Source organism: Fonsecaea nubica (genome assembly GCF_001646965.1).
Source record: "Fonsecaea nubica strain CBS 269.64 chromosome Unknown Scaff120, whole genome shotgun sequence".
NCBI lineage: Eukaryota > Fungi > Ascomycota > Eurotiomycetes > Chaetothyriales > Herpotrichiellaceae > Fonsecaea > Fonsecaea nubica.
In genome coordinates this window covers 61,534-88,068 of record NW_019173793.1, presented here as the reverse complement: position 1 = coordinate 88,068, position 26,535 = coordinate 61,534, and the positions used below count along the sequence as shown (strand labels likewise).

General features: G+C 54.0%; 9 protein-coding genes across 9 annotated transcripts; 5 read left to right on the top strand and 4 right to left on the bottom strand.

Moving 5' to 3' along the window:
• Window positions 1-93: 93 nt before the first annotated feature.
• AYO20_10757 (hypothetical protein) lies at window positions 94-1,050 on the top strand (the record flags this gene model as incomplete). The annotated part of the gene is made up of 1 exon (XM_022649013.1): window positions 94-1,050. The coding sequence occupies one exon, from the start codon at window positions 94-96 to the stop codon at window positions 1,048-1,050; it is 957 nt and encodes a 318-aa protein (XP_022495046.1).
• Window positions 1,051-1,250: 200 nt separating this feature from the next.
• Window positions 1,251-3,266, bottom strand: AYO20_10756 (hypothetical protein; the record flags this gene model as incomplete). Its single annotated transcript, XM_022649012.1, has 3 exons — window positions 1,251-2,431; window positions 2,522-2,673; window positions 2,773-3,266. The coding sequence occupies 3 exons, from the start codon at window positions 3,264-3,266 to the stop codon at window positions 1,251-1,253; spliced, it is 1,827 nt and encodes a 608-aa protein (XP_022495045.1).
• A 1,463-nt stretch (window positions 3,267-4,729) lies between these two features.
• Window positions 4,730-7,081, top strand: AYO20_10755 (hypothetical protein; the record flags this gene model as incomplete). Its single annotated transcript, XM_022649011.1, has 1 exon — window positions 4,730-7,081. The coding sequence occupies one exon, from the start codon at window positions 4,730-4,732 to the stop codon at window positions 7,079-7,081; it is 2,352 nt and encodes a 783-aa protein (XP_022495044.1).
• Window positions 7,082-7,988: 907 nt separating this feature from the next.
• On the top strand, window positions 7,989-8,674 carry AYO20_10754 (hypothetical protein; the record flags this gene model as incomplete). The annotated part of the gene is made up of 2 exons (XM_022649010.1): window positions 7,989-8,068; window positions 8,230-8,674. The coding sequence occupies 2 exons, from the start codon at window positions 7,989-7,991 to the stop codon at window positions 8,672-8,674; spliced, it is 525 nt and encodes a 174-aa protein (XP_022495043.1).
• A 201-nt stretch (window positions 8,675-8,875) lies between these two features.
• AYO20_10753 (hypothetical protein) lies at window positions 8,876-9,339 on the bottom strand (the record flags this gene model as incomplete). Its single annotated transcript, XM_022649009.1, has 2 exons — window positions 8,876-9,175; window positions 9,280-9,339. 2 exons carry the CDS (start codon window positions 9,337-9,339, stop codon window positions 8,876-8,878), a joined length of 360 nt encoding a protein of 119 aa, XP_022495042.1.
• A 666-nt stretch (window positions 9,340-10,005) lies between these two features.
• AYO20_10752 (hypothetical protein) lies at window positions 10,006-13,867 on the bottom strand (the record flags this gene model as incomplete). The annotated part of the gene is made up of 2 exons (XM_022649008.1): window positions 10,006-13,644; window positions 13,700-13,867. 2 exons carry the CDS (start codon window positions 13,865-13,867, stop codon window positions 10,006-10,008), a joined length of 3,807 nt encoding a protein of 1,268 aa, XP_022495041.1.
• Window positions 13,868-14,546: 679 nt separating this feature from the next.
• AYO20_10751 (hypothetical protein) lies at window positions 14,547-14,942 on the top strand (the record flags this gene model as incomplete). Its single annotated transcript, XM_022649007.1, has 1 exon — window positions 14,547-14,942. The coding sequence occupies one exon, from the start codon at window positions 14,547-14,549 to the stop codon at window positions 14,940-14,942; it is 396 nt and encodes a 131-aa protein (XP_022495040.1).
• A 237-nt stretch (window positions 14,943-15,179) lies between these two features.
• AYO20_10750 (hypothetical protein) lies at window positions 15,180-16,739 on the bottom strand (the record flags this gene model as incomplete). Its single annotated transcript, XM_022649006.1, has 1 exon — window positions 15,180-16,739. The coding sequence occupies one exon, from the start codon at window positions 16,737-16,739 to the stop codon at window positions 15,180-15,182; it is 1,560 nt and encodes a 519-aa protein (XP_022495039.1).
• A 2,259-nt stretch (window positions 16,740-18,998) lies between these two features.
• On the top strand, window positions 18,999-26,528 carry AYO20_10749 (hypothetical protein; the record flags this gene model as incomplete). Its single annotated transcript, XM_022649005.1, has 2 exons — window positions 18,999-26,287; window positions 26,474-26,528. 2 exons carry the CDS (start codon window positions 18,999-19,001, stop codon window positions 26,526-26,528), a joined length of 7,344 nt encoding a protein of 2,447 aa, XP_022495038.1.
• Between the last annotated feature and the right edge of the window lie 7 nt (window positions 26,529-26,535).

The following is a 26,535-nucleotide window of genomic DNA, read 5'->3' as shown; positions in this document are numbered from 1 at the left end:
CACACACACACACACACACACACACACACACACACTCTCTCTCTCTCTCTCTCTCTCTCTCTCTCTCTCTCTCTCTCGGGTCCCAAAAGCAATATGCCTTTTCTCGAAATCTCCCCCTCGGTGCGCATCAACTACACGATCCACCAGCCGTCCACACCGACAGAAAAGCCGTGGGTCGTCCTGATCAACGGCCTCGCCGACCCGCAGACCACATGGGCCGCGCAGACCCCGGCCTTTACGGGCGCGGGATACACGGTGGTCACGTACGACAACCGCGGGGTCGGGCTGTCGTCGCGACCCGAGAGTGACGACGAGGTCTACACGGCCGAGACCATGGCAGGGGACTTGCGCAGCCTGGTCACGGCGCTCGACTTGCACGGACCGTACCACCTCATGGGCGTCAGCATGGGCGGCATGATTGCGCAGACCTACGCGCTGGCGTACGGCGCCTCTGGAGAAATCGCCAGCCTCACCCTGGCGTGCACGTACGCCGCGCCGGGACCTTTCTGTAGCAGGATGTTCGCCCTGTGGCGCGACATGGCGCAGCGAATGTCCGTCGCCGATGTCATGCGCGACGTGGCCCTGTGGGCATTCACGCCGGCCTTCTTCGCTGTCGACTCGGCTGACCTCGTCGCCATGGAAGCCGACATGGCCCGCATCGACAGCGACATGGGCCTGCGCGCCTATCTGGCCCAGTTGAACGTCATCACCACGTTCGACACGCGCGCCTCGCTGGAACGGCTGGGACAGATTACGCTGGACGTCAAAGGTGGAAGTGGAGGTGAGAAATCAGAAGGAGCAGCAGCAGCAGCGGCGGCGGCGGCATCAAAGATCAAGACCCAAGTCATCGTCCTCGCCGGCGAAGGCGACATCTTGATCCCCGTATACCTGTCCCGCGAGCTACACGCCTTCATCCCCGGGAGTCGCTGGCGCACCACCAAGGGCGGGCACGCCTGCATGTGGGAGTATCCGGACCAGTTCAACGAGGCGTGTCTGGAGGAGTGGAGGGACGTGGATGAGAAGATTGGTGTTGCTCGTCAAGGCACGTAGGCTGGCGAGGGGGTGGGAGGGTACAAGTCTTGCTTGTGCATTGTGTGTATGTGTGATGTATGATGTTACTGGCGAGCGATGAATGAACGAATGAATGATTCAACGAACGAACGAACGAATAAATCCATAACCAAAAGACTCTCTCTCTCTCTGTATATGTCATAATAACGTTTTTATACTCTTCCCTATGTACTTCTCGCTCACCCCACCAGCCGGAACCCGCGGTCCGTCTTCTCCCACCTGACATCCATCTTCTGAGCCAGGCGCAACACCTCGCGGGGGCTGTGGACGTCGCTGACGACGGCGCGGGCGTCGCTGGTCAAGGGGTGCGAAAAGGCCGCGAGGCTCGACGCCTTCCACAGCAGCGTGTGCTCGCGCACCGTCATGGCCATGGTGCCGAGGAGCAGCACGAGCGCCAGGCCCAGCAGCGCCGCCGGCAGGGCGATCCAGCCCCAGCGCACCAGCACGTGCGGGCGGTCCTGGTACACGGCGCCCAAGGCCGCGGGGACGGCGTCCGTGACGAACGCGTACGAGCGGATCGTGTCGCTGAGCGATTTGGCCAGGCTGGCGAACATGCGCTGGAACTGCACGAGGGGCGTCTGCTCATAGAACAGGGCCCACAGAAACAGCGCGATCGCGCTCGTCGGCGTGTTTGTCGGTGGCGTCCCCGACATGAGGACCTGGCCTTGCCACTGCGTGGCGAAAAACTCCCGCATCGCCCCGATGTTGTTGCTCTGGTACACTCGGATGTAGCTGGCCGGGTCGGACTGGTTCGTGAAGGACGTCGGCGGCTCCAGCGCGTACACGCCCGGTGAGGTGTAGTTGCCGGTCGAGTAGGTGTCGACGACGCGTTCGCTGAGGCGCCCGCGCGACACGGACGTGTTGAACTTTTGCACGCAGTAGTAGATGCCGCACTCAAAGGCCTGCTTGGTGGCGATGCCGTTGATGTCGCTCGCCGGCGCCAGGTCCCCCCACCCTTCGACCCCGTAGCCCCATTGCGTCTGGATGACCGAGAGCACCGACAGGGCCGTGGCGCCGTCAAAGTGGACCGCGTTGGTCGTGTTGGCCGACACGTCGATCGACGAGTAATTGACCGACGGCACGCCCGACACGGTCAGCCCGTTGGGCAGCGAGTAGTTGCAGTAAGGGAGGGAGATGTCAGAGGCACCGACATCCTGCGAGGGCACCAGTTGCGTCCCGCACGATTTCTGCAACGAGGCCGTCACGTCGTGGCACGCGCTGCACACGGCCATGGACGTGTACGTTTCGTGCCACGTGCAGTTGCCCGTCGGGCACGACACGTTCTTCACCTCGGACAGGTCCGTGTACTGGTAGATGCCCGAGTAGATGGCTCCGACCATGTCATTGGAGATGCTGGTGGCTATTCAACGGGGTTTGTCAGCCCAGATTCATTATGATGGAGGGGAAGAACACGGATTAAGCCAGGAGGAACTCCGAGGAAGATACTCACTGAGAGAATTGCTGCCCCAGTCCAGATTCGTGCGCGGGATCCGTGCAATGTCAACCTGCACCGGCTGTAGGGGGTACACCACCATTGCCTGGAACGCGAATCCAGTCCCCAGGGCGGCAATAACGATCACGGCACCTAGACACGCGAGACGTCTTTGGGGTTCATTGTCAGCTCTCATGATCACGATCAGGCAGGAGGTGATGAGAAAAAGACAGGATCTCCAAGGGTATGGTGTATTGCATATGACTTACCGACAACGCAACGTCCACAATAACACAAGCGACCCCAGGGGTCCACGAGCCGCCGACTCGAATTTTTGGAAATCAGCCAGCGGCCGCTTCTCGTTCTGGAACCAGATCCATTTCAACTGGCTGATGCTGGCGGCGACGGGGATCAGGAGGCCCGAATTGAAGGCCGTGGCAAAGATGGAAATGATGGTGTTGATGGTCAGGTCAAATGATTTGCGGTGTCGTCCGGCGCCCACGTGCAGCGTCCACGTCGGCGCTTCGTGTCCGTTGTGCACGGCCAGCAGCGCGATCGTGCCGATCAAGCAGCCCAGCGCCAGCGTCCAGCCGAAGAACTCGAACAGCCAGTACTTCTCGACGACGTTGAGGATTCGTGATGCCAGATCCCGAGTTGGTGGTGGCCCCTCGATGCCCTTCTCCGACGGTGGCAGGGCAGTGGTTTCTGGGACATCCTCGATTTTGATATGGCCTTGCCGTTTGGAGCTGTCGAGAGCCTCCATTGGGAATGCTGTCATGTCCGGCGTCGATGTCTTTGGTATTTCCGCTGTCGTTGTTACTGCTACAGCTGCTCCTCTCGTCTAAAAAGACAGCGATGCCGGTCCCGCGCCATATTATTGAAATGCCGTCCCCTGAGCGCCCTCTTCCTACTAGGTTTCTTTCACGTGTCTGGTAAACACGAGTAGATAGCCAGCCATATCTGGACCTCAACGGCGAGCCCGTGGTGGCGTCGCTTTTGAGTAGCTGGATGCGGGGCCCCTAACGAACAATAGTTACCCGAGCCACAGGTAGCGGGTGAGTGGATTAGGATCAGGCAACGTCCCCGCCGAAATTGCCCGAAAGGGGGAGGGACATGGCTTGAAAGAGAAAAGAAAAAGTGGAAATTACATAGACGACCGATTAAGCGGCAGAAACCAGATTTGCAGGAGGCCACAGCAAACGCTGGTCTGTGTGGTCGGCGCTGGTCTGGACTCGCCTGGATGGCCGAAAAGGGGTGGATACTGTGGGTCCAGCCTTGTCTCCACTTTCCCAACTAGTGTTTATCGCTTGAGACAGACATGCATGGTCGAAGCCAAAAAACACCATATCATCTTGATGCTCCAGGGTTCTGGCTCACCCCAGGGTGCCAGGCTAAGAGGATCGGTGGAGTTCCTCGCATCGAACCCCCTCAAAATGTGCCTCTGATTGTTCCTTTCGAGCAAACTTCGACGCCGTCACCAGCACCAATTGGCTCCCCTAAGAAGTTTTTCTTTCTATCTTTGGCGAAGATGCCCCTCGCTAACAGAAATCTCCCGCGGCGGACTTTTGTGCCGCAACGACTCGGGTACGAGGAAACAGCCCAACTCAACCACCCCCCTGTCCGCCACGTGTGGTCTGCCAAACATCGAGCTCGCCATCGACCTCGTCCATGCTTTGAGCTATCCCCCCTTTTAACGCTTAGGTACCTCCAAGGACATTGTACTTGGACACTTAGGGCTACAAGGCAAGCGAGGTCTCGTGCCGATGGATCTTCCAGAGGTCCAATTTTTCCTCTCTCTCTCCAGGGCGGGTCTCTGCAGTCACTTTGGGGCATAGCTCCTTGTTCTGGTCCTGGCTTTGTCTCTGTCCATTCTCCTCTGCCATGTTTGTGGCTTGCTGTGCTCTGCTGCTGTGCTCGTTCTCGGCGCATCTGAATTGAAACCTTGTCGCCGCATAGGGAGCAAGTCCGGATTGTGGCTCCGCGCGGACAGCGCAGGAAAAAATGATGTGCTTGGAGATTTGCCGGTAAGGAACGGCCGCCTCGTGGAGCGGGACGGCTAGAAAGGTAAGAATGGCTCATCTTCCCTCGATGTGCCTCCTCGTATAACTATTTCCCTCGACCTTCCGTCCTTCTTTTCAAAGCCACCATTCTTTGCTTCTTGTGGACAGGAATTACATTCCAGGTCAGGTAGTTTCATCCCCCTTATTACCTACATATCTTGACAGGATGGTCGTCAAAGACGCCATTGTGACGGTGCAAGACGCCATGTCCGACTACCAAGACAAGCAGTCGACGCACTACACCACCCGCAGTATCGAGATGACACGGCAGTCCTCGAGTCCTATCAACAGAGCTCCCTACACGACTCAACGGCAGCTCACTGATAGTGACTCCGACGATGAAGGATTGACACAGCTTGGTTTGAAATGGCAGCGGATAAGGAAAAATGTCCTCCTGCGGTACATCATCTACATTGTGCCTGTGGCCGTGCTGTTGGCCATCCCCATTGTCCTCTTCGCCACGGTATACAAGGACTCGAGGATCATGTCCACTTACAAAACAACGTCCACAACCCCGCTCACCACCACCAACGTCACCCATGTCGACCCTGTGACCGGCAACAGCACCTCCGATGTCACTTCGCTGTACAACACCACAACCGCAACCATCTACGAGACCACCACCCACACCGAACACCGTGGCATCCGTCTCCTGGGTCTCTTCATCTGGATCGAAGTGGTCTGGGTCCTGCTGTGGGTTGCCAAACTGCTGGCCCAGGCGGTCCCGATCGTGTTCCAAACCGTCGGTGGAGCCATTCACACAGGCCTCCGCAAGTACTGGCTGGTGCTCAAGGCGGTGGAAATCCCGCTGTCGCTCTTCTTCTGGGCCATCCTGTCCATCGCATCCTACTCGCTCATCTACGTCTTTGACCAGGACTTCCACAATGACCACGCCGGCAAGATCAAATGGCTCCACACGCTGCACAACGTGCTCAAGGCCTCGATTGGCGTCGCGGCCCTGTACCTGGTGGAGAAGATGCTCATCCAGATGGTCAGCGTCAACTACCACGGCAAGCAGTTCTACGACAACATCAAGGAGCTGAAGACGCTCAGCCGCGCCATCGAAACCATGTACGACGTCTCGCGTCGACGGTTCCACGACAACCATCCGGCCTTTATCGAGGATGACCTCGATATCCAGGACACCAAGGGATACCGCAAGGACCGGCTCGGTCGGTTGAGGAGCAAAGATCAATCCACGGCCATTTTGATGACGAATCTCGGCAACGCCGCCGCCAATGCCACCTCGGTGCTCGGATACCTCGTCAGCGACATCGCCGGCCGACAGGTTCTCATGCCCACTGCGTCTGGCCCCGTCGTCGAAGCCGCACTTGAACGGCCCGTCAGCACCGAAGCCCTCGCTCGCCGGATCTGGAACTCGTTCACCAACTTTGGCGAGACCAAGCTGGATCAAGCCGCCATCACGGCCATGCTCGGACCCGGCCACGAAGACCAAGCTCTGTACATCCACTCCAAAGTCGACGCCGACGAGAACGGTGACCTCACCATGGAAGAGATGGTCGACCTGGTGAAAAAGGTCGCCAACGACCGCAAGACCATCTGGGAAGGGGCCAACGACGTCAAAGATGCCATCAAAGTCCTTGACCGCGTGCTGGGCGTCATCGTCTTGATCTTCGTCTTCCTCATCTACGCCGCCTTCTTCTCCGACTATCTCGCCAACCACTACACCCAGATCTGGTCGACCTTTACCGGTTGTTCGTTCCTGTTCGCCAGCACCGCCGGTGAGCTCTTTGCCGCCTGTATCACGGTCTTTATCAAGCATCCCTACGACGTCGGTGACCGCATCATTGTCAACGATAGCGAGATGGACGTCGTCAAGATCTCCCTCCTGTATTCCGTCTTCCGGGAGGTGCAGTCGAAGCAGATGATCCAGATCCCCAACAGCAACATCAACGGCGTCTGGATCAAGAACGTCACCCGGTCGAAGGAGCTCCGGGAACAAATTTCGCTCAACGTCTCGGTGGGGACGTCGTTCGAGGACATTGAAACTCTTCGCGGGGAGATGCTCAAGTATGTCAGCGAGCACAAGCGGGATTTCATGCCCATGGTGGACATCCAGCTGATCTCGATCGCGGACCTGTCCAAGCTCGAGCTGCGTGTCGAGTTCCAGCACAAGGGCAACTACGCCTCGGACTTTGTCCGCGCACAGCACCGCAGCAAGTTCGTGTGCGCGCTGCTGTCGGCGGTGCGGAAGGTGCCCATCGACGGTCCGGGTGGCGGCGGCCCGTCAGCCGGATCGATGGAATCGCCCAACTACACGGTCGCCATCACGAGTGACGTGGCCAAGGCGGCCAAGGCGCACTTTGACGAGGAGAAGGATAAGAAGCGGATGATCCCCAAGACCCACGGCCCTGCCGCCAGTGAGATCGGGGTGGCGGTCGGAGGACCCGTGGGCAGCACGGGGCTCCAGGTCCAATCCAGCGAGGCGCGAAGCAGGACTGGCGGTTCGGGGCCACGGGGCTCGGACGACTTCACCAATATTTCTCTGCATAGATGATGATTGCCCGTCGTGAGAAACGGATCTGATTTACGAGGGGTTCGAAGACGACAAGGAAGGCTTCTGGTTTAGAGATTTTACTTGGTTTTCGGATCTATTGACTGGCAAGCGTAGATTGTACTTTTAGCTCAGCAGGTGGTCTTTTGTGTGTCTGTGACTTTTGAACTCCAGACCGAGTATAACTATCCCTCGCTATTTATTTGGGTTGAGAGGGATGTATTAATGAGAAATGGTCCTCTGAGAAATCCCTCCAAAAATGTGTTTTTTTTTTCAAGAAACCGATGCTCTAATAATAGCCTCTCTTTAACTCTGAAAGAAAGGTCGAGAGGACTTGCAGTAAATTTCTAATTTCCTCAGGTTGGCTTGTCTCTTGTTTGTAATATTTTGTTACTGGCGAGGCTGCGCAAGGCTGAACAAGATCATCGGCGTTTCGTGGTGATTGGAGAAAAATCTTATGTCATCAGCCGAGGTCTTTCGATTCGACTCCCGACCAACATCGGAAGCTGCACAAGCACACAAGCAGACGAGGCTTTGACGACCACCACCACCTAGTCACTCAATTTCTGTCAGGAAAGACGGGAAAGGCGAGGACGCGGACAAGATCAATCCCAAGAAACGAAACGAATACCAAGGAGTTGAACGAACTGTTGAAGCGAGCCGAGTCAGTCAGCATCTCAAGTCGATCGATCCCGCCAACAATTTCAGACACTGTCCTTGAATTCGCCAACTGGAGGTGGGAGACTCGTATTTCTCGACGGGAGACGAGGATACAGTGCAGCACAGCATAGTACAGTACGTTATCAAGGCTGGTTCTGTCGGAACTTCCAACCTACGCACATAACCGACACTCGAGTACTTCGAGTTTGAGACTGAGACTTAGACTTTGATCTTGCGTCTCGAAAAAAGGATGTTGGGGCTCGATATCGCGGCGAAGCGGAAACGCGTGATTTCGGATTATCCGTACAGGCTGGAGTATCGGACACGATGGTAAGTATACACCCACTTCAGCACCAGCAGCACCAACAACACTTGCGACCGTCAATGTACCTCGTCTCTCTGTCTTTCTTTTCTCTGGCCATGTGTCCCTATCGAATTTGAAACCAGTCCCTAACAAACGGCCCCTCGTACCCCCGGGGTGGACTGTGCAGGAGCGACAACGACGTCTTCGGCCACATGAACAACCCGTACTACGGCGTGCTGTGCGACTCGGTCGCGAACCAGTACCTGATCGAGCGGTGCGGGTACACGATGCACAAGAGCCCGCAGGCCGCCATCATCGCGCACACCTACTTCGACTACTTCGGCAGCGTCGAGTACCCCGGCGTCATCGAGGTGGGCCTGCGCGTCGCCCGCCTCGGCAAGTCCAGCGTTCTCTACGAGGTGGGCATCTTCAAGAAGGGCGAACCCCAGGTCAAGGCCGTCGGAGGGAGCATGCACGTCTGGGTCAGTAATGACCAGGGAGTGCTGGGGCGGCCGACCCCCGAGGGCATGCCGGCGCATGTGAGGCGCGGGTATGAAGCGTTGATGGAGCCGGGTGCACTGAGCGGTGAGAGTGGGAAGGAAGACGAGGGAAAGCCGAAAGCAAAGTTGTGAGAAATGTCATAATAGATGGACTCCTGATGTCTCTGTGGCGGCAATGAGGCTTCGTGTCTGGATAAAGAATAAAGATCTCAATATCCCTCACTTCCTCTTCTTCTCTTCCTTCTTCTCGTAAACCAGCACGCCCGCATCACCCAACCCCCCAAGAGACACACTAACATCCATCACCACTTCATACACTCATCCTTTGTCGTCCTACTGCAACCACGTCCACGCAGACATGACGCCCCCCAACCCCGTCACCGCCCCGGTCACCCAATCCCCATGGCGCAAATACCACGCACTACTGACCCCGTACAGCGCGGCGGTCATGGCGACGATGACCCGGTCCACGCCCGTCCACGCGGCCGGATCGCGTTGCGACAGCTGGTACGTGGACAGCGCGGCGATGCTGAAGAAGACGCTGCCCTGGAACCAGCCGGCTTTGGCGTAGCAGCGCAGCAGGGCGGGAAGGGCGGACCACGCGGGTAGGCCGAAGGTATTGAGGCCGTGGACCTTTGCGGTGTGTTAGTATTTTTATTTTTAGATAGGTGTGTGTGCCTCTCGGGGGAAAGGTGAGAGAAAGGGAGGAGGGAGAATGAAAGACAGACTGGACTTACGGTGTGTCCCACCGCGACGAGGGCGTGGGTGATGCTCGTGGCCAACACGACCCGCGACATTTCTTGTGTATGTTCTGTATATCTTGGTTCGGTAGCTCAAGAATTATTCCTCAGCTGCTCCAGCCGGGTTGATGGTGATCGATTAATGTCCGGTGGGTTGTGGATTTGCGGGGTGAATTTATTGTGTTACACAGACACAAACACACAGCTTGGACTCGAAAGTGAATTAATAGATAGATAGATAGATGGGTTAATTCATCTACCATCAACCCTGCATCCTTCATCCCATGGCTTCCTTCTCATCCTATATATCTAATCCCTCCATCCATCTATTCCATCCATCAACATCTCGTCCGTGCCACCCCTGACCCTTCCTTCTTGGCTCTCGAGCTGGAAACGGACGTGAGAACGCGGAACCGAGGCTTTCGTGCGTACGGCGTTGCTGAGGCATCGTATCCAGTCTAGCCACACGGGACGACATTTACACCGAATGAGTCGCCTAACGATCAGGGACAACGTCGAATCCCTTGTTGGAATACTTTGCCTTAAGATCACGGTATAGCTCAAGCTCGCCAAGACTACTACAGTGTAAATGAATCACAACAGGTACTCTGTAGAACGGGAACAATGCTATAAAGTGCAGACTGCAACGTTTCCTCATGTTGTAACGTCAATCCAGTCAGCTTTGCATCTAATTTCGTCAAGAAAACATCGCTCCCACTGTTTCTATCTTGATCTCTTTCCTCCCCCAGACGAAGTACCTAGCGTCTCGCTGAAAGCCCTGACTGTCTTCTTCGTAGTCGACCTCGCGTACTGCTGTTCAAATTGCGTGAAGGCCGTGCCTGTCCCTCTCCAAAAATCCCGCATCGACGTTCGCTTCTTCGTCCGCACCGACGAGCTCTTGCGGGAGACGGCTTTCACGGAACCTGCTGTGACTTCTATGACGCGCTTCGGTGGCTTGACGAACAGACCCGTCGATACTTCACGATACTCCTGTGGTTTAGCCGAGACAGCAGGTATCGAGGCAATGGTCGCAGGGTCTAGAAATTCTTGGTTTGGTGTTGTCCGTCGTGAAAGACTCCTGTCGACATCTGGTGTTCCTAGTTCAGGCGATGCTGTACGAGCTGCATCTTCACGCCATCTTTCGATCGAATCCATGCAACTCCCAACAGCCTCTTCCTCGCCTCGGGCTACATGTTGAAACTGCCCTTGTTGCACTGCAGTCAACTCGTTCATGACCAATAGGTTTGCTGTCTTGGCTGACAGGACCGGCGCCGTGGGGAAAAACTGCCCTCGTTCATGTATTGAGGGCTCACCCACAATCGATCTCCTCGGGGTCCCTCCTCGTCCTGGCACCTTTTCCAGCATCCAAGGTCTAATGATCCTTTGATGATGGCTGGGGTCTTCAATACCGTGGAAAAATTCAACAAAACCTACAGCTGCCGTACCTGCGGTCCTTGTATACGGCTGATAGCTGTGGAAATGGTGAAAGACTGCATCATCGAGATGCGACTGATGAATCGCCTTGGGCCACGGCATGCGGACCCAGATCTCCTTGACAAAACAGAATGAGTTGAGAAAATCATCCACGCTCCCGGCATAGTCGGGGTACGCCGTGCGATATCTGACGAAAAGACTATCAGCCCCAGTTGACTTGTTCTCCTCGTCAACTCCACCATACGCAGATTGACCGGTGATGGGAGTCGACGTCCGCCGCAATGCGAGGGTCGTAGAGTCTAGCGGTTGATCCTGTCGTCTGTGCCCCGGTGCTGGTCCCACAAGGCTCGTGGGGCTGTCTGTATCAATTCGTGACGACCGAGGAGATCGACTTGTCAACAACTGAGGCTCGCCAGTCGATCGCAAGGTTACCGGATGGTGTTGCTTCGCTTGCTCAGACGCCAAAGTCTCACTGTCGCGGCCCACAGTCATCCTCGGCTCTGAAGCAGGACGTCGCAGAGAGTTCTCGAGCCTGTCAATCTGACCTCGTCGCTGTCTATGATCTTCGGATGCCTTCTCAACGATCTCTTCATTTTTGAGATCGCTGTCAGCGGTTTCTTGCTCTTGCCGTAGCTTTTTGACGGGAGCATTGCGGCCTTTCGAGTCTGTGCGCTTTCGTTTTGCCGATACAGAAGAAATTGGTTCACGGCTTGCAGACACAGCCGGTGATGGAGGGTTTCCGTCGTTGTCAGAACTGATTGAAGGCTGGAAACCATTCTCTGCCGCACGGTCTTGTCCTCGTACAGATACAAGACGACTGTGGACCACTCCTTGAGAGCTAGTGCTCACAGAAAGAGCATCTCCCGCACTGACGTTGCGGGCAGGGATCGGGGTCTTGCCCGAATGAGTGTGGTCGATCCCCGTCGCTTGAAACACCTGTGGTGCAAAGTGTGCTGCAGTGAGGCTATTGTGGGCCGATCCCGCGGTCGGATTTGAGCCCTCATCTGCGGGCAGAGCCTCGATACCTGGTTCCATCACTGCCACTGCAGCAATCTCCCCTGAGCTTGGCTCGTCGTAGGTCCCAGGGACAAAGGTCGAAGCTGGATATCCATCACTGATCTTTTTCTTTTGAATAGTCAAAGCGTTTTGGGCACCCACGAGACGGGAAAAATAGGGTCCTTTCCCGCCGTAGGGCGTCCGCGCAACTTGAATCCCGTCAGACTTTGAGCTGCCTCGTATCCCAACAACCTTGGGAGGCACCCCTTCTTGGGACGAGCTCTTATCACTCGGGTCAGCTTGCGGTAACTGCGCTGATTGTGGAACCTCCGCAGGCGATGGTCTTGAACTGACACTCTGATGCGAACTCGCTTCCAAAGGACCGGGACTATGTTCACGGGACAATGATTGAGCCTCGCGCCCTTGCTCCCGGTCGGCAGGGTTGTTGGACAACGGTTCTTGACCACTGCACAATGGGCTCCCCTCGTTTGGATTCCCAGCAAGATGGGGACGCTGTTTCTGTCGCGTGAGATCCAGTGGCGGACTATTCGGCGGTAATCTAGTGACTCGCCGCAGTTGAGTTGGTGGGCTCTGAGACCAATCGGCAAACTCCTCAGAGTCGCTCACATTTCCTTCACTGGGGGCCCCTGATTTCAACTCCTCGTCTCCTGAGTCTTGCGCTGGCGAAACACCTTGCGTTGAGATATCAGGTGCTGCAATCTCCAGAGATGAGCCGAGATCACTCGCTCGATTGTCAGCAGCGTCCGAGAGTTGTACCAGGAGGTCTAGAGGCACCCCTCCTGGCCTCTGGGGGCGACCCACGAGTGGCGGTTGCCAACAGTCCCCAGACTCCAAAAGGGACGCCAATAGCTGTGCCTGCTGACGCGGGATCTGTTGGATGCGCCTGGGAACATATCTGCCTGCTTGTGCCTCTTTTTGCCACCGATTAAAGTGGCCCAGAGGCTGTTCAGCCGATGAGATAACATTCGGCCTTACCGGACTCGATTTGGTGGATAGCTTAGGTATCTCTCCATGGTTTTGATCTGCCGACTGTCTTGAAGATCCAGGAATGTTGCCTCCTAGCTCAGACATCTCCACAGGACTGCTCTTGTCATGGTTTGTTGCGAGAACCGGAGTAACTTGAAGTCCTGGCGAATTAGGATTTGTTGACCGTGACAGAGCTCTGGTTGCGAGTCCTGTTGCTGGGCCATCTGTCGTTGGTAGAGCCAATAGAGACTCGTGAGGGGGTGTAATGCTTCTACCCCTAGCGAAGGTGCGATCCCCCCCTGGCGCAGACCGTTGTGCTTGTTTCGAAGGGCTACCATATAAAGAGCCGATTGAGCCTTGTCTACTCAGGGGTGGTGGCACTGATTGATTCTCGTCGCACCTAGTGGCAGGCCCATTTCCGTTGCTAGAGGTCGACTCTATCTGTGTGGTTGTGTTCCAGTAAGTGAAACCGTTGGGAGCCTGTGTACAGAATGACTGATGAGAGACATCTTCATCAGGATCACCACCAGGCTTTCTATCCACATGGTCTACCTGGGTATTGAAATCAACCTGTGATTTGAAGGAGTCGGGACTGCCGCTTGAGGCGGGAGTCAACGGAGCACGATTCTGCTCCTTCACGGCCCAATACTTGGATATCCTTTCGCGTACATCTTTGTCTTCAGTGACAGCGCAGCCAGAAGAATGGTCTTGTTCCAGCTGGGCCGTCTCATTCACAATCCTGTAGGCCGCAATCTCGAGCAAGGGTTTCGGTGGGTTGACATGAGGAGTAACGCGAAGGACAGGATTGGTAAGGTGTAGGAGTGTCCCTTGCTGAGCATCGGACCGTTTTATTTCGACTGCGGTGCCCTTGGTGAAGATGGCTTCAATCTTGTGGGTTCCGTCAGAGATCTCCCCGCAGGGTTCTATCGTACCAAGTTTCGGCAGCTGATATAGAGAGTCAGCCCATTTAGCCTAGACAATTACCCAAACTCGTCCTTACCTTCAGCAGGTACACGGTTCTGGAACATGTCGCCCTATAGCTTGCTTTCAGTTTGTCGTCAATCTTGTGAAACTGATAGTCGGTAGTGCGGCATCCTTCAAGTTCACCGAACCACGCATCGAGACTGGACTTGATGAAATCGGCCAGCCAAGGCTTGTGGGGTTCCATAGGCCCCGGGAGATTGATACATCCGAATATACACGATCGATATTGAAGGGTCACATCATTCGACGCAACGAGATTCCTGGATTCAAGTGTCTGCGGTGCCGCATCGGGAGGTGCCTGTTTGCTGTTCACGGGCAGGTCTGACGCGTTTCGACGCGACTTTACTCGGTAAATAGATGCCAAGGCGAGTAATTGACAACTGCTCGCTCGCCCCTCACCCCCGCGCCCCGCCTACTTGTAGGGTGACGCCGCCCTGTGCTCAACACAGTCGAGCTCAGTCCTTGTTTGATAGCTCTTCATAGTAGTTTGTATCAACGATGGTGCTTGCAAAAGAGCCTCTTCAAACACGTCCTGACCTGACGGCGTGGCAAATACTTTGCCAATATCCTGGACGATTCACCCTGCTGCCTGCAATTGGATGAATTCCTGCGACCAATAATGATCCCTGTGTTGACTTTTGACTGACAGTCGCGGTGTAGCATTCAAGTACGGAAGTAAGAAGCCCTGCTGCAACGCCTGCTGCTGCCTAGTCAACTCTCTCTTGCGCCTCTGGGACTTGATCACAAAATATTCCGCCTTCCTTCTCTTAGACATCAGGACCACGTCTGCCTCTCCCCGAACAGCGATTCTCTATCGTCCAGATCAAAGCACCGAGCTATTCCAGTCCCGAAGCAATCTAGCAATGTCTGCTCCGACTACCAACGACGGCAACGCCCAACCTGCAACCGGCTATACTGGTCCGCCCGCGCACATCATGATCAAGGAGCACATCCTCACCGATGAGATAATCAAGCGCCACAACGACCCTGAATCCATCCTGGGAGGTCCAGAGTTGATCCTCCTCAATGAATACGTCCAGGCTCCAGATCACAGGCTCGACATACTGCGGGAGCACGATATGCTTGATGCGGAAGGCGCTAGAACGGGCTCACGCGCTCAAGAGGCCCACCATAGTATTGTTGGCTGGGCAATGGCAAACGATTACTTCAACGAGGAAGATATTGCGAAGCTCAAAGGATGGTTTGATGCAGGAAATGCTGACGAAAGTATGATGGAGCATGGCTGGAAAAGGCAGTGAGACTTGTCTCCACGACATTCTCTTCTCGCACTATAAAGTGGCGCGAAAGCGATTCGTGGCCAGTGTCTGCACGCAGGCCACCCCATCATTTCCTCATCGGCGGGCCGGAGACGCGTTTGGCCTTGTTTTCTCCCATCTTCGTAGGTGACCTGAGTCATGGTCAATTGCAAAGTACTGTGGGCGAAGACCAGCGGACGAAGAGGAGACGAATGCTGAGGATATACGCTATGGAACCTACTAAAGCAGGTCTATATTGGTATCCATGTCTGACTCGCGAATAGCCCCGTACATGAGCCCGTCGACGTAGCATTCCCCGCGTAGATGGTAACAAGTCTCCTCTGATGCCTTTTCCAGAACAAATGGTGTCTTGAGTCCATGAATCAGGTATATCGGTGACCCAGGTCTGGTCTGAGCAGGTCCCAGGCCGAATCTTCCGTTCTTGGTGACGAAAAAGTTCCTATATTTGCAGACCTCGACCGCCTCGTACCCATAAGTGCACGCATCCGAAATTCCCTCGCTAATTGGGATGAAATAGTGGTGTAATCTGTCTTCGGAACAGTCCTCCTCTTGGTCCGAAACATGAAGAAGCCTCTTGGCCCAGCATCTGAAGCGTTCGATTTGTTGGGCCCGTGTTCGAGGCATTCCTGGCGAGGGCGCAGCGGCTGTTCTGCCGTCGGCGATAAGTGTCATGGCAAACCGATGCATCCAGTCTTCACCTTGATCACCTTCTGCATCTCGACCACAGACAGATCTTGCCAGAGCAAACCAAATGTTGAGAATTCCTTCAATTTTGAATGTTGAGTCCTCGATCGCAGGCAAGTCCGGTAGAAGTGGCAGACCAACAACCTTCATTTCGTCCACAAGGAGAACTCTGACGCGCAATATCCGTCGAGACGAATCAAGTTGAAAGTCTGCAGCAGAGTGAGTTGCGGAAAAAGCAAGACTATCGTTGACAGAATTCTCCGAGTGGAACGGCAGCGGCCTTGTTTTTATCCTCCAATCCGGGCTCCACGTGGCGGCCACGCTCAATTCGTCGTCCATGTAGGGTACATTATAGATTTGAAGTCCATCAGCAGTGCGGACAATGACAGTTCTGCTGTCGCCCGCGAAATGCAGGATGTCCAAGTTCCCAGTGGCAGAAATGTATGACTCGGCAAAAATTTGGTAGGCTCCGCCTACATCGGTGCGGTAGTTGGGAGAAAACCACGGCAAGGGGTTCCCCTTAAAAGCCACGCTGACAAGTGCATTGAGTCTGTCTCGATCGTCTGTACAGTTCCAGCGACTAAGCCTGTGTGCCAGGTGAAGGAAGCTCTGTGAATTCCCCGCCATGATTGAACGTCTCAAGTTGGTCAGCTGAAGCACACGGTTGAAATCGTTCATCACATCCAATGAGGGAGGAAAGAACGCGATCATACTGATGATTCGCAAGGCGCTGCAGAAGGCGTCTCCAGAGGTGTCGAATTTCCCGCATCGGATACTGAGATTGGAAGACAAAGCAACCTCTTGGACCACCCATAATCTGGTAAACCATGGTCGTTCGACCAAGGCGAATGCACCTCGCCAGGCTGCGTTAGTGAGATCGGCGAAAACTTGAAATGGATGATCCAAACATAGCTCTTGAACGAGTTCCTCGAGTATAAGAAGGTGACGCTGAGCTTCCGATCCTTCAACGACGCCATCAGGCTCACTTGACAGAGCCGCAAAGACCTCAAGTAATCGGAACGCAAGCCTGGTGTCCTCTGCTGGCTTTCCAAGCCAGGCAATAACCAGATGGGCTTGACCATAGATTTGCGCCATAAGAGCCACTTGCGATTCTTTTTCATGGTCATCAGTTTGTCTGATGCACAGCTGGTCTGTCCAAATCAGCTTTACTTCTCTTTCTCGTACAATCTCCGAGAGACCATCGAAAAGCGATTCCGACACAGTGATGATGCAGTCCTTGGACAGAACAACGTGCTTTGTACGTGGCCCTCCCCACGCGTATGAAATAGCGCAGTATTCTGGACAATCGGACAATCGAACTGATGTTAGACAGCCATACAGCCGTCCATCTGGTAGGTCGGATCTCGATAACTCGAACAGCCTTATGCTGTCATCCCGTTCTAGAGAGGGGTAGGCAGAAGCTGACCCCATATGTGGTTATCTCACTTCGTTGAATGATGGAGATGAAGCCTGCAGAGTGACAGAGAAGAGCAACGATTAACTCAAGTCTTCTGGGAAGTTAGAGGATCCTCGACACGTCTTTTGCCATCTTTTCTCGAATAGACATGTTTTGGCAATTTCGAATGGTGCAGAAGACGAAGGCAACCATGCTTGATAGGCCCAACGAATACGAGACGACCAAAATCCAAGTAACATGCCCTTGCAATCATTTGGCCATTGGCGGCCATGTGCAAAACTCCAAAGACGAAACCCCAGACGAACGAAAAGTATTATACCTTTTACCAAGATCTAACTAAACTCTGCCACGGCACGCTTTGGCGGTCCTGAGATTAGCTCTTGCATAGACGCTGACCGGGGTGACCAAAAGACGCAACGCAATGTACGCCTCTCAACCGTGAAGCGGAATCTTAGGCCACCACAGCTGACCATGCAGGAATGCGAACGGCTTCTTTTATTTACGTTCACTGGCAGAGAGGACGGTGATGGACTCACACGTGCGAAGCTACCCTACAAACCTGACCATTCTTGTCTCAAGATCAAAGCTTTGTTGCCCATGAATTCTTGCTGAACAGCTCGACCATTGAGCATCTGTTAGAGCGGTTACCCGATTCCGGTGACGAGCGCAGTAACCGGGGCGGATCAAGGTGTGATGGGAGGTGACTGTTCCGCAACGCATTGGCCGCGAAGTGTGCCCAGCAGTGCGGTTCCAATGTGTCCCCGACCAACCAGTCGAAACACAAGTAGCAGTGGTTAACTTCCGACAGAAGGCGGTCTAAGCAGGTTGCCTTGTCCTGACGGACGCAGGACTGAATGTGGAGGCTGCGTCAGTACTTGTGTAGTCTACAAGAATGTCAATTCGAGCTCAGCGGTAACAGGATGGGTGGGGAAAACTTACACGTTCAGTCGCCGCTTGCAACATGCGATGGGTCAGACGATATCGACAGTAGGTATACCTGGGAGACAAAGTACATCGAAGTCTTGAGAGCATAGGGAATAGAGGTCACGGAGAGCATCCTACATCTCATCCAATGGCATTAGATTGGTTAATGCCATCTTCCCTGCGAGTCGTCCTCGCTGCAGAGTGCGTTCATGTTTCTTCATCTTAGAGACATACTTGCTCCCTCCCTAGACTTGGTCAACTTCCGTGTGCGCTCCTCTTGTGGACCCATTTCTCTCTGCTTGAGCCCATAATTTCTCTGCGGCAGCATCTTGTCCGCCATGTCAGAACGGTATCAGGAGAAGGCGAGGAGGAGCGGAGAGAGCAGGAAGATTCCCGAGGGTCGGATGGCGAAGCATGCCCAGATTTGGGCTCCATTATGTGCTCCTCGAGAACGAACCTGCATTCAGCGGCAGGGAGTGAAGGGCGGTACCTGGACCCTAGGAGCCCAGAAACCGGCCACGACCACCGCCCGACGCGCCGACATGACCACAGGACGAATTGGATGAGGAGGACGGCGAGGTGCAGTCATGAGGTGACGGGTTTGAAAGCGGCACGGTCGCGGGTGATCTCCAAGTGAGCGGCGAGCAGATCTTAATTATTCTGCTTGTGCCGCCAAGCCAGTGACGTTTGGCGGTCGCCTCCCTTTTGGTGCCTAAGCGTGCACGCGTGCCAGGGTGCCGGGCACTGTATCAGTGGCGCAGGCTGCGGCATCCCCATCCATGTTCTGTGGAGAAATGACCGCATTCACATCTGCTATACAAAGTCTCAGGACTACTCCCTGCCTTGTCGTCGATGGTGGCAGACTTCTCCTCAACCGTGGACATACTCGATACCATCTCTCGCGATGAAGCCACGAGCATGACGCTGTCCAAGTATCCTCACGATAATCGTCCGAATGTGGGCGGCAGGCCTCCAGATTGACGTCTTCCGACCACAAATCAAAGGCTCACACCATGCCCCCTTCCTCCGTTGCTTCCATCCCCACGGAGAAGGACAAGGATGCTCAGAAAGACCGGGATAGCCCTTCTGCATCCTCCATTTTCCTTCCCCTCGGAAGAAGAACTCGTCGAGACTCCAAGTCATCCCTGTCCCACGATCTCGACCAAGATGCCCTCAAGCATGCGCTCAATACCATCCATACCGCGGCATCCCAGTCAAACCACTTGACGGTCTTTAATGACTACGCCGATCCCCCGACGGCCTCCTCTCAAGCGGAGAACAAGTCTTTGGCGAGCGAAATACAAGGAGGCATATCCGGCTTGTACAACAAATTGAAAGCTACCGTCGGTGGTTCCAGGGAAGGTGAAGAACATCATCAAGATGCGTCCTCTAACCCCTCGGCAGGGGATGATCGAACCAGCTCCAAGATCAGCTCCGGTATCACGTCCAAGGCACCTTCGCCCCGACTGACAGCCTCAGACACGACGCTTTCAATCGATCTGGCGCCGTCGAAAGTCTCTTCGAAGGCTACAAGCATTTCGAAGCCCTCGATACCCTCTACACCCGCTCTCCGTTCACCTACCGGTCCTCCCCAGCCTTCTTCCCACCTTGCTGACCCTTCGGTGACTTCAGTTAATATCCATGCTGTTGGCTCGGCGAATCATTCGAGGGCTGGGTCTGCGTTCGAACTCGATTCTCCTCACGAGCGGAGTCTGACAGCTTCTGCAGATAGCGAAAGTCTGCGCAAAGCTCTTTCCAAGCAAGGGACCGAGACGTCCTTCGCCGAGAGGGGGAACAAGCTGATAACATCGCCTCTTCTGAGTGCCAGGGGAGTGGCTGTATCCCACGATCGAGGACTGTCAACTGCCTCCAATCAAAGTCACTATAGCCATGTTGATGGTGTGGCCAGCCCGCCATTGTTGACATCGCCTCAGGCGGAGCGATCGACTGCCCGAATAGTGATGGCGAATAGACAAGATAACTCTTCACAGTTGAGGCACAGCAACCCTCTAGACCTCTTGGCTGAAAATGCAGTCAACTCCACCAAAGCCTCAGCCTCGTCTCAGGGCAAGCCTAGTGAAGTTTCTGGCTTGAAGTCACCCCTGCTATCGACGTTGGAGCAAAGACCGTCAGAGAAACTGGCCCCAAAGATAAGCCAGTCAAGATTGCCAGGCTTCTATGCCTCGCGAACAACTTCATCAGACTCATCGGTCACAGCTGGCATGTTGCGTGCAAATCTGGATCCCCGTGACGATGACTCGCGCAGTATCGTCATACACCGCACTCCCCAAGCGAGACCGATCAGCAAGCTGCGTAGCAAGTTGTTGAGTAAAGAGTTCTGGATGCGAGATGAGAATGCAAAAGACTGCTTTCATTGTGGCGAGCAGTTCACTACATTCCGACGGAAGCACCATTGTCGCACGTGCGGCCAGATCTTTGACAGTAAGTGCACGGTTCTCATCAATGGGAGTCACTTCGGGTCCAACAGTGCCGTTCGTGTCTGCAAACCGTGCGAGTCCATAATCACTTCCCACGACGACGACTCGTCTGATTATTCGGCTGAAGATCTGGCTTTGACGGAACCGGCTCCTCGTCCACGGACTCCTGAACCCTCTCATCTTGCCCGCGTCCTGCCCCGATTTGAGGATGACAATGCTTCAGTCACTTCGCAATCTCTCGAGCAAATGGCCAGGACGCCCACAATGAGCTTTCCAGTACGACGAGCTTTCGATGGGGCCAACCGCAATTCTGCTGTGCTGGAGTTCGATACAACCGATCGACCCCTCCCTCGACCAAGCTCCTCTAGGTCCTTGAAAGCAACTCATTCTATTGGGCATAGCCACAAGAGGCATCACTCCAGACATCAGCACATACGCAATTTCAAGGCTTACCATGAAGATAGAGCACCTTTCCAACGTCGTGCTGCCGACGACGGAATCAAAGTTGGCAAGTCTTCAGCGTTTCATCGCGACAGCATCATTGACCCTGATCTTGCACAATATCTCTCGGATGACCCCTCGAGTGAGGAAGACCAGTCCATCAGTGAAACCTTGAGTCAAGATAAATTGTCCCGTAGCGAACCTGACAGCGACAAAAGCGCGATAGGGGGTCTTTTGGCAGCCGTGCGCAAGGGTCGTTCTCGCCTAGGGGATCGGAGTATCGCTGGATTTCTCAACATGGGAAAAGAAGCCGACGAAGCCAGTGTCATCAGTTCGCGCAATATAGAAGCACTTCGGGGTTCTCGGAAGCGGAACCTCAGTGTTTCGAGTAGTATCCATCGCGGAACACCAAGAACAACGAGAGAGCGACTGCAAATTATTATCCCCGGAAATCAAGACGATCTGCAAGACCTCGGAGACACAGCAAGTATCTACCGAGGCCGATCAAGGATGATACGAAGTGCATCTATGCATGGGATGGCTGCACCAGCCATGGAGCTCAATCGTGCGAGTATCCAACATGTGCATAAAATGCTTCAGCAGCTTCTCAGGGACGCGAACATACCGAAAGTCCAGAGTTGGCAGGATGCTCTCATTCCTATCTTGCTCAAAGCGACTGATGATGTCGATCCAGATGTCCAGGGCGGAGACGACATAGATATTCGTAACTATGTCAAGTTGAAGAAGATTCCTGGCGGCAAACCTGGTGACACTGCATACATCTCCGGCTTGATCTTCACAAAGAACGTGGCTTTGAAGAGCATGGCTCGATCCCACACGAACCCCAAGATCTTGATAATCACTTTTGCGCTCGAATATGCCAGACACGAACAACATTTCATGAGTCTGGATCCGGTCATCAGACAAGAAAAGGAGTATCTGGCCAACCTCGTTGGTCGTATTGCCGCCTTGAAGCCAGACGTTCTGTTGGCTCAGCGCAACATCTCTGGCCTCGCTCTTGAGCTCCTTGAAAAGGCAAACATCACCACTATTTTCAATGTGAAGTCATCGGTTCTTGAAGCTGTCTCGCGGTGCACGCAAGCTCGTGTCGTACATTCCATGGACAAATTGACGTCCTTGTCCGATCCATTTGGTCGCTGCGATTCTTTTGAGGTGAAGACTTTCGTGGCTGACGGGCGAAGGAAAACCTACGTCTATCTCTCGGGTTGTCCGCCTCAGCTTGGGTGCACAATTGCACTCAGAGGCGCTGACCGACCTACCTTGTCTAAGATCAAACGCGTCACTGAATTCATGGTCTACGTGGTCTATAATCTGAAACTAGAGACCTGCCTGATGAGAGATGAATTTGCATTGATACCGAGCGCGCCGACTGCCAATACATCGGAGACTACAGTCAATACCCTCCCGAAGTCTGCAGCAGCTGAGGATACTGCAACTTCGCAAGATGCTGATGGGAACACGGAAAAAGCTGACAGTCATGTCGCTGCGGCCGGGGATGTCTCGAATGCAGAAGTCATGACTCTGGAAAAGGAAGTCCGTTTTGCTCAAGCTGTCAGGACGGACAGCACCGATTCTGCGCACATACCAGATGACATTCCTGTGCCTACGTTTTATGAAGACCTGGTCCTCAAGCACGAAACCCGTATCCTTTCGGCCTCGCCATTTGTCAAATTCATGCAGCCATATCTTCTTATGCGTGCAAGAGAGTTGGAAAGACGTGTGGCGTATCTTAAGCGGCTCCGAGACCAGGATCTCTCGGCTGAACAGACGATGGAAGACAAGGGAAAGACGTCCAAGTTCACCTTGATTCACCCGGAAATGGTGCACAGGCCTCTGGCTGGCGCCGGCAAGAAAGTTCGCGAGATCATTCATGCAGTACACGACGCTGAGTATGACAAGGCTGTCTACAATTATGAAAGTCAGAAAAAACAGTGGGAGACCTATCTCTCGGGGAACCGCAATCTTTTTGACCCCTTTGCGCACCAGAATATTGTCGTTTTATTCAGTCTCGTTTCCACCGAGACATCTGTTCCCTGCTCTGGCCCGGATCTTCTCGCCTTTAGTTTCTACAATGAACATGAGACCGAAGCCGAGTTTGAAGCGGATTGTACTCTGGGGCAATACGTTGAGGATCTATGTTACAGGGCAAACGACATCTGCCCATCCGACGCCTGTGAAAAGAAAATGCATGAGCATCATCGTCAGTATGTCCATGGCGAAGCACAGATCACAGTCTTTGTACAACCATATCCTTCCAAGATGCGCGGCTTTCAGGACGTGATTTTGATGTGGAGTCAGTGCAAAATCTGCGGTGTCGAGACTACTGTTACTCCTATGTCTACCAGCACTTGGAAGTATTCGTTTGGAAAATATCTTGAACTATCGTTCTGGAGTGCCGATCTCCATGCTCGGGCCGGCATCTGCCCTCATGACTTGCACAGAGATCATTTCCGATTCTTTGGGTACAAGGATTTTGCTCTTCGAGTTCATTACGATCCAATCGACCTGCTCGAGATTATTGTGCCTAGGATGAGGCTCACTTGGAAAATCGACAACGACTTGAAGTTCCGTAATGATTTCTATACACGCCTGGAACATCGGATCACGAAGTTTATGGTGTCTGTCAAACTTCGTTTGAAGAATATCAATGCCGAGGCGGTCTTGCCCGAAACAGCCGAAGCATGTCGCACAGAGATTGAACGACTCACAAAGAAAGCCAATGAGGAACACGCAGGCCTCATCAAACAGCTTCAGGAACGATATACGAACACGAGATACTGGGAAACAATCCCACTTAACGCTGTTCTGCGGGCCACGCAAGAAAAAGTGTCCGAATGGGATGATGCTTTTGCAGACTTTGAGAGAAATTTCTTCCCTTCCGAAACAGATATTCACCGACTTGCAACTCTCCAACTTAAGAAGATCTTTCTTGACCGCGATGTCTCGGTCGCGTCCTTGAAGTCGGATGATGAAGGGGCGACCACGCCTCCAGCCGAAGAAGTTATCGATGAGAAAGGGGGAGCTGGAGAGACGCTCACCGAGGGCCGACGGCCCAGCAAACTTTCGCCAGAGAAAACACAGAGCTTCCTTCAAAGCGTACTTGAGGAGCATGCCACTACTCCAGCAGACGAGATTGGCGTTTCCGAAGTGCCTGAGATTACGAAATCCGATGTGCAGAGTCTCCCTTCGATTTTAGATGGTCCTCGTAATGTGGAAGATGTGAAGCACCTCGATCTGGCGATAGTGTCGCCAGCCCAACAAGCGATCCTTGGGGCAGAAGATGGTGCCACACAGAATTTGTTGGTCGCTCCCGCCGACCATACGTGCATCGATGAATCACGTGAAAATGTGGCAAGCGGCCTCATCTCGAATAAAGGAGAACCAACCATAGAAACGCCAGAGATTATTGTCTCCGGTCAGCAGACTCAGCCAATAGATTTACCTCAGCCCGGAATACAGAATGCCTCTCCGACGACGGTGTTGCGAAGGCGGATCGATGGGAAGTCCTCGCCGGGACTCACTCGAGCCCACTCGCAACCTGCTGGCTCCGTTGCACTTCGCGCGGCCGCTGCCCAGACGGCTTCAAGTACTTTGTCGGCCGTCAACGCGATCAATGGTTTTCCGAAACAGAGCCCGGCATTGTCCGCACAGAGCAGTGATGTTGATGTGATCATTCCCGATAAAAAGCTCTCTGAACGACTAGGCTTTTCGCATCTGAAGAACAAGACATTTTCAAAAGGCCAGTCGCTGATCCCGCGAGCGGTTACGAACCGTAAAGAGTCCAGAGTCTCCAACCTTGCCAAACATTTCGAGCAACTCAGCCGCGAGTTTGAGAGAGAGCGGATCCGCGAGAGACGACTTCGCGCTGCAAGAAATATGCAGTCGAGAGTGTACCCCTTGGCAGCGTCAAAACCCATTGTCGAGGTATTCAAGGATGTCGATGTGGCTGTGGATGAACGAGGAGATTCGGATGATATTTTTGGCAAGGATGATGAACCTCCCGTGGAGGGGACGGACAAGGCCTCGGGCACCGCCGAGGCCATGGCGAAGGTTGGCTCGCCCCAGGAAGGCGACACTGGACTTCATGTCGAAGAACCGGCCGGGGACACAGCAGAGAACGAGACTGATGTTCAGCCATCCAGCCATGCTCCTTCAGAAGCTGAGGAACCGAGCGATATTGATGAAGCAGAGGACGAGATCTTCTTACCAGACTCGCCTGAGGATCTAATGCGGATGTCCCAAGATGATATCGATCTCAAGGAGCTTCCCAAACATGAGAGAACCTCGCTGATGAAGATGCTGACCAACTTCTGGGCTGAGCGGTCGTCGAGCGGTTGGACCACCCTCGAATATCCCTTGGGAACATCAGAACACATTTTCGCTGATTGCGACATTATTGTGCGCGAAGATGAGCCCAGCTCCATCATTGCCTTTGCCTTGGACTCGCAGGACTACACGACGATGCTCCACAACATGCAGAACCGCGCCCCAAGCGAGGAGATGGCCCATGATTTTAGTGGCCATGACCATGCCGATGATATGCAGTCCGAAGTCATGCATTCGCTCCTTCGCAAAACAGGAACTCATCTCAAATACCAATTCCAGGAGGGTCCAGCCAAGATGCTCTGTAAGATCTTCTTCGCCGAGCAATTCGATGCAGTGCGCCGAAAATGCGGTGTCGCTGACCGATTTGTCGAATCGCTCTCGAGATGCCTGAAATGGGATTCCAAAGGTGGCAAAACGAGGTCGCTCTTTTTGAAAACCCTCGACGATCGATTCATTTTGAAGTCACTGTCCCCTATCGAGACACAGTCGTTCCTCAAGTTTGCACCCAACTACTTCCAGATCATGTCAGAGGCCTTCTTCCACGAGTTGCCCTCGGTGATTGCGAAGATGTTTGGCTTCTACCAGATCATTGTCAAAAATTCCGCCACGGGGCTTGAATACAATTGGTTCCTCCTGGTGATGGAGAACTTGTTCTACGACCGCGTCCCTACCCGCATTTTCGACTTGAAGGGAAGTATGCGGAACCGGAAGATGAACGCAACAGGCGAGAAGGGCGAAGTTTTGCTAGACGAGAATATGGTTGAATTCATCTATGAGTCACCCCTCTTTGCTCGGGAACATAGCAAGAAACTTTTGAGGTCGTCGGTGCACAACGATACATTATTCTTGGCACGACAGAACGTCATGGACTATTCGCTCATGGTCGCCATTGACGAGAATCGGAAAGAGCTTGTGGTGGGTATTATTGACTGTATCCGCACTTATACATGGGACAAAAAACTCGAAAGTTGGATCAAGGATCGTGGCCTTGTGCCGGTACGCGGTGGGAACAAGAACCGGCCGACAGTGACATCTCCCCGGGAATACAAGAGGAGGTTTCGAGAGGCAATGAATCGGTATGTCCTTGAGGCACCCGATTGTTGGCATCAGTTCAAGCCGGTGAGGATGGAACGGAGGCTGTTGGAGGGGAGAGGGGAAAAGGATATTGGCGGACTAGACGGAAGGGATCTGGACGGGGAGAAAGAGAACGAGGTCCAGCTATTCTCTTAGTGGGCATTGGGTTAGAACAAAACGAGTCCAAGGTTTTTGTCAGTGATTATGACGCCTGACATGGGCAAGGCTGAGTCTGGCATATAAATACAAA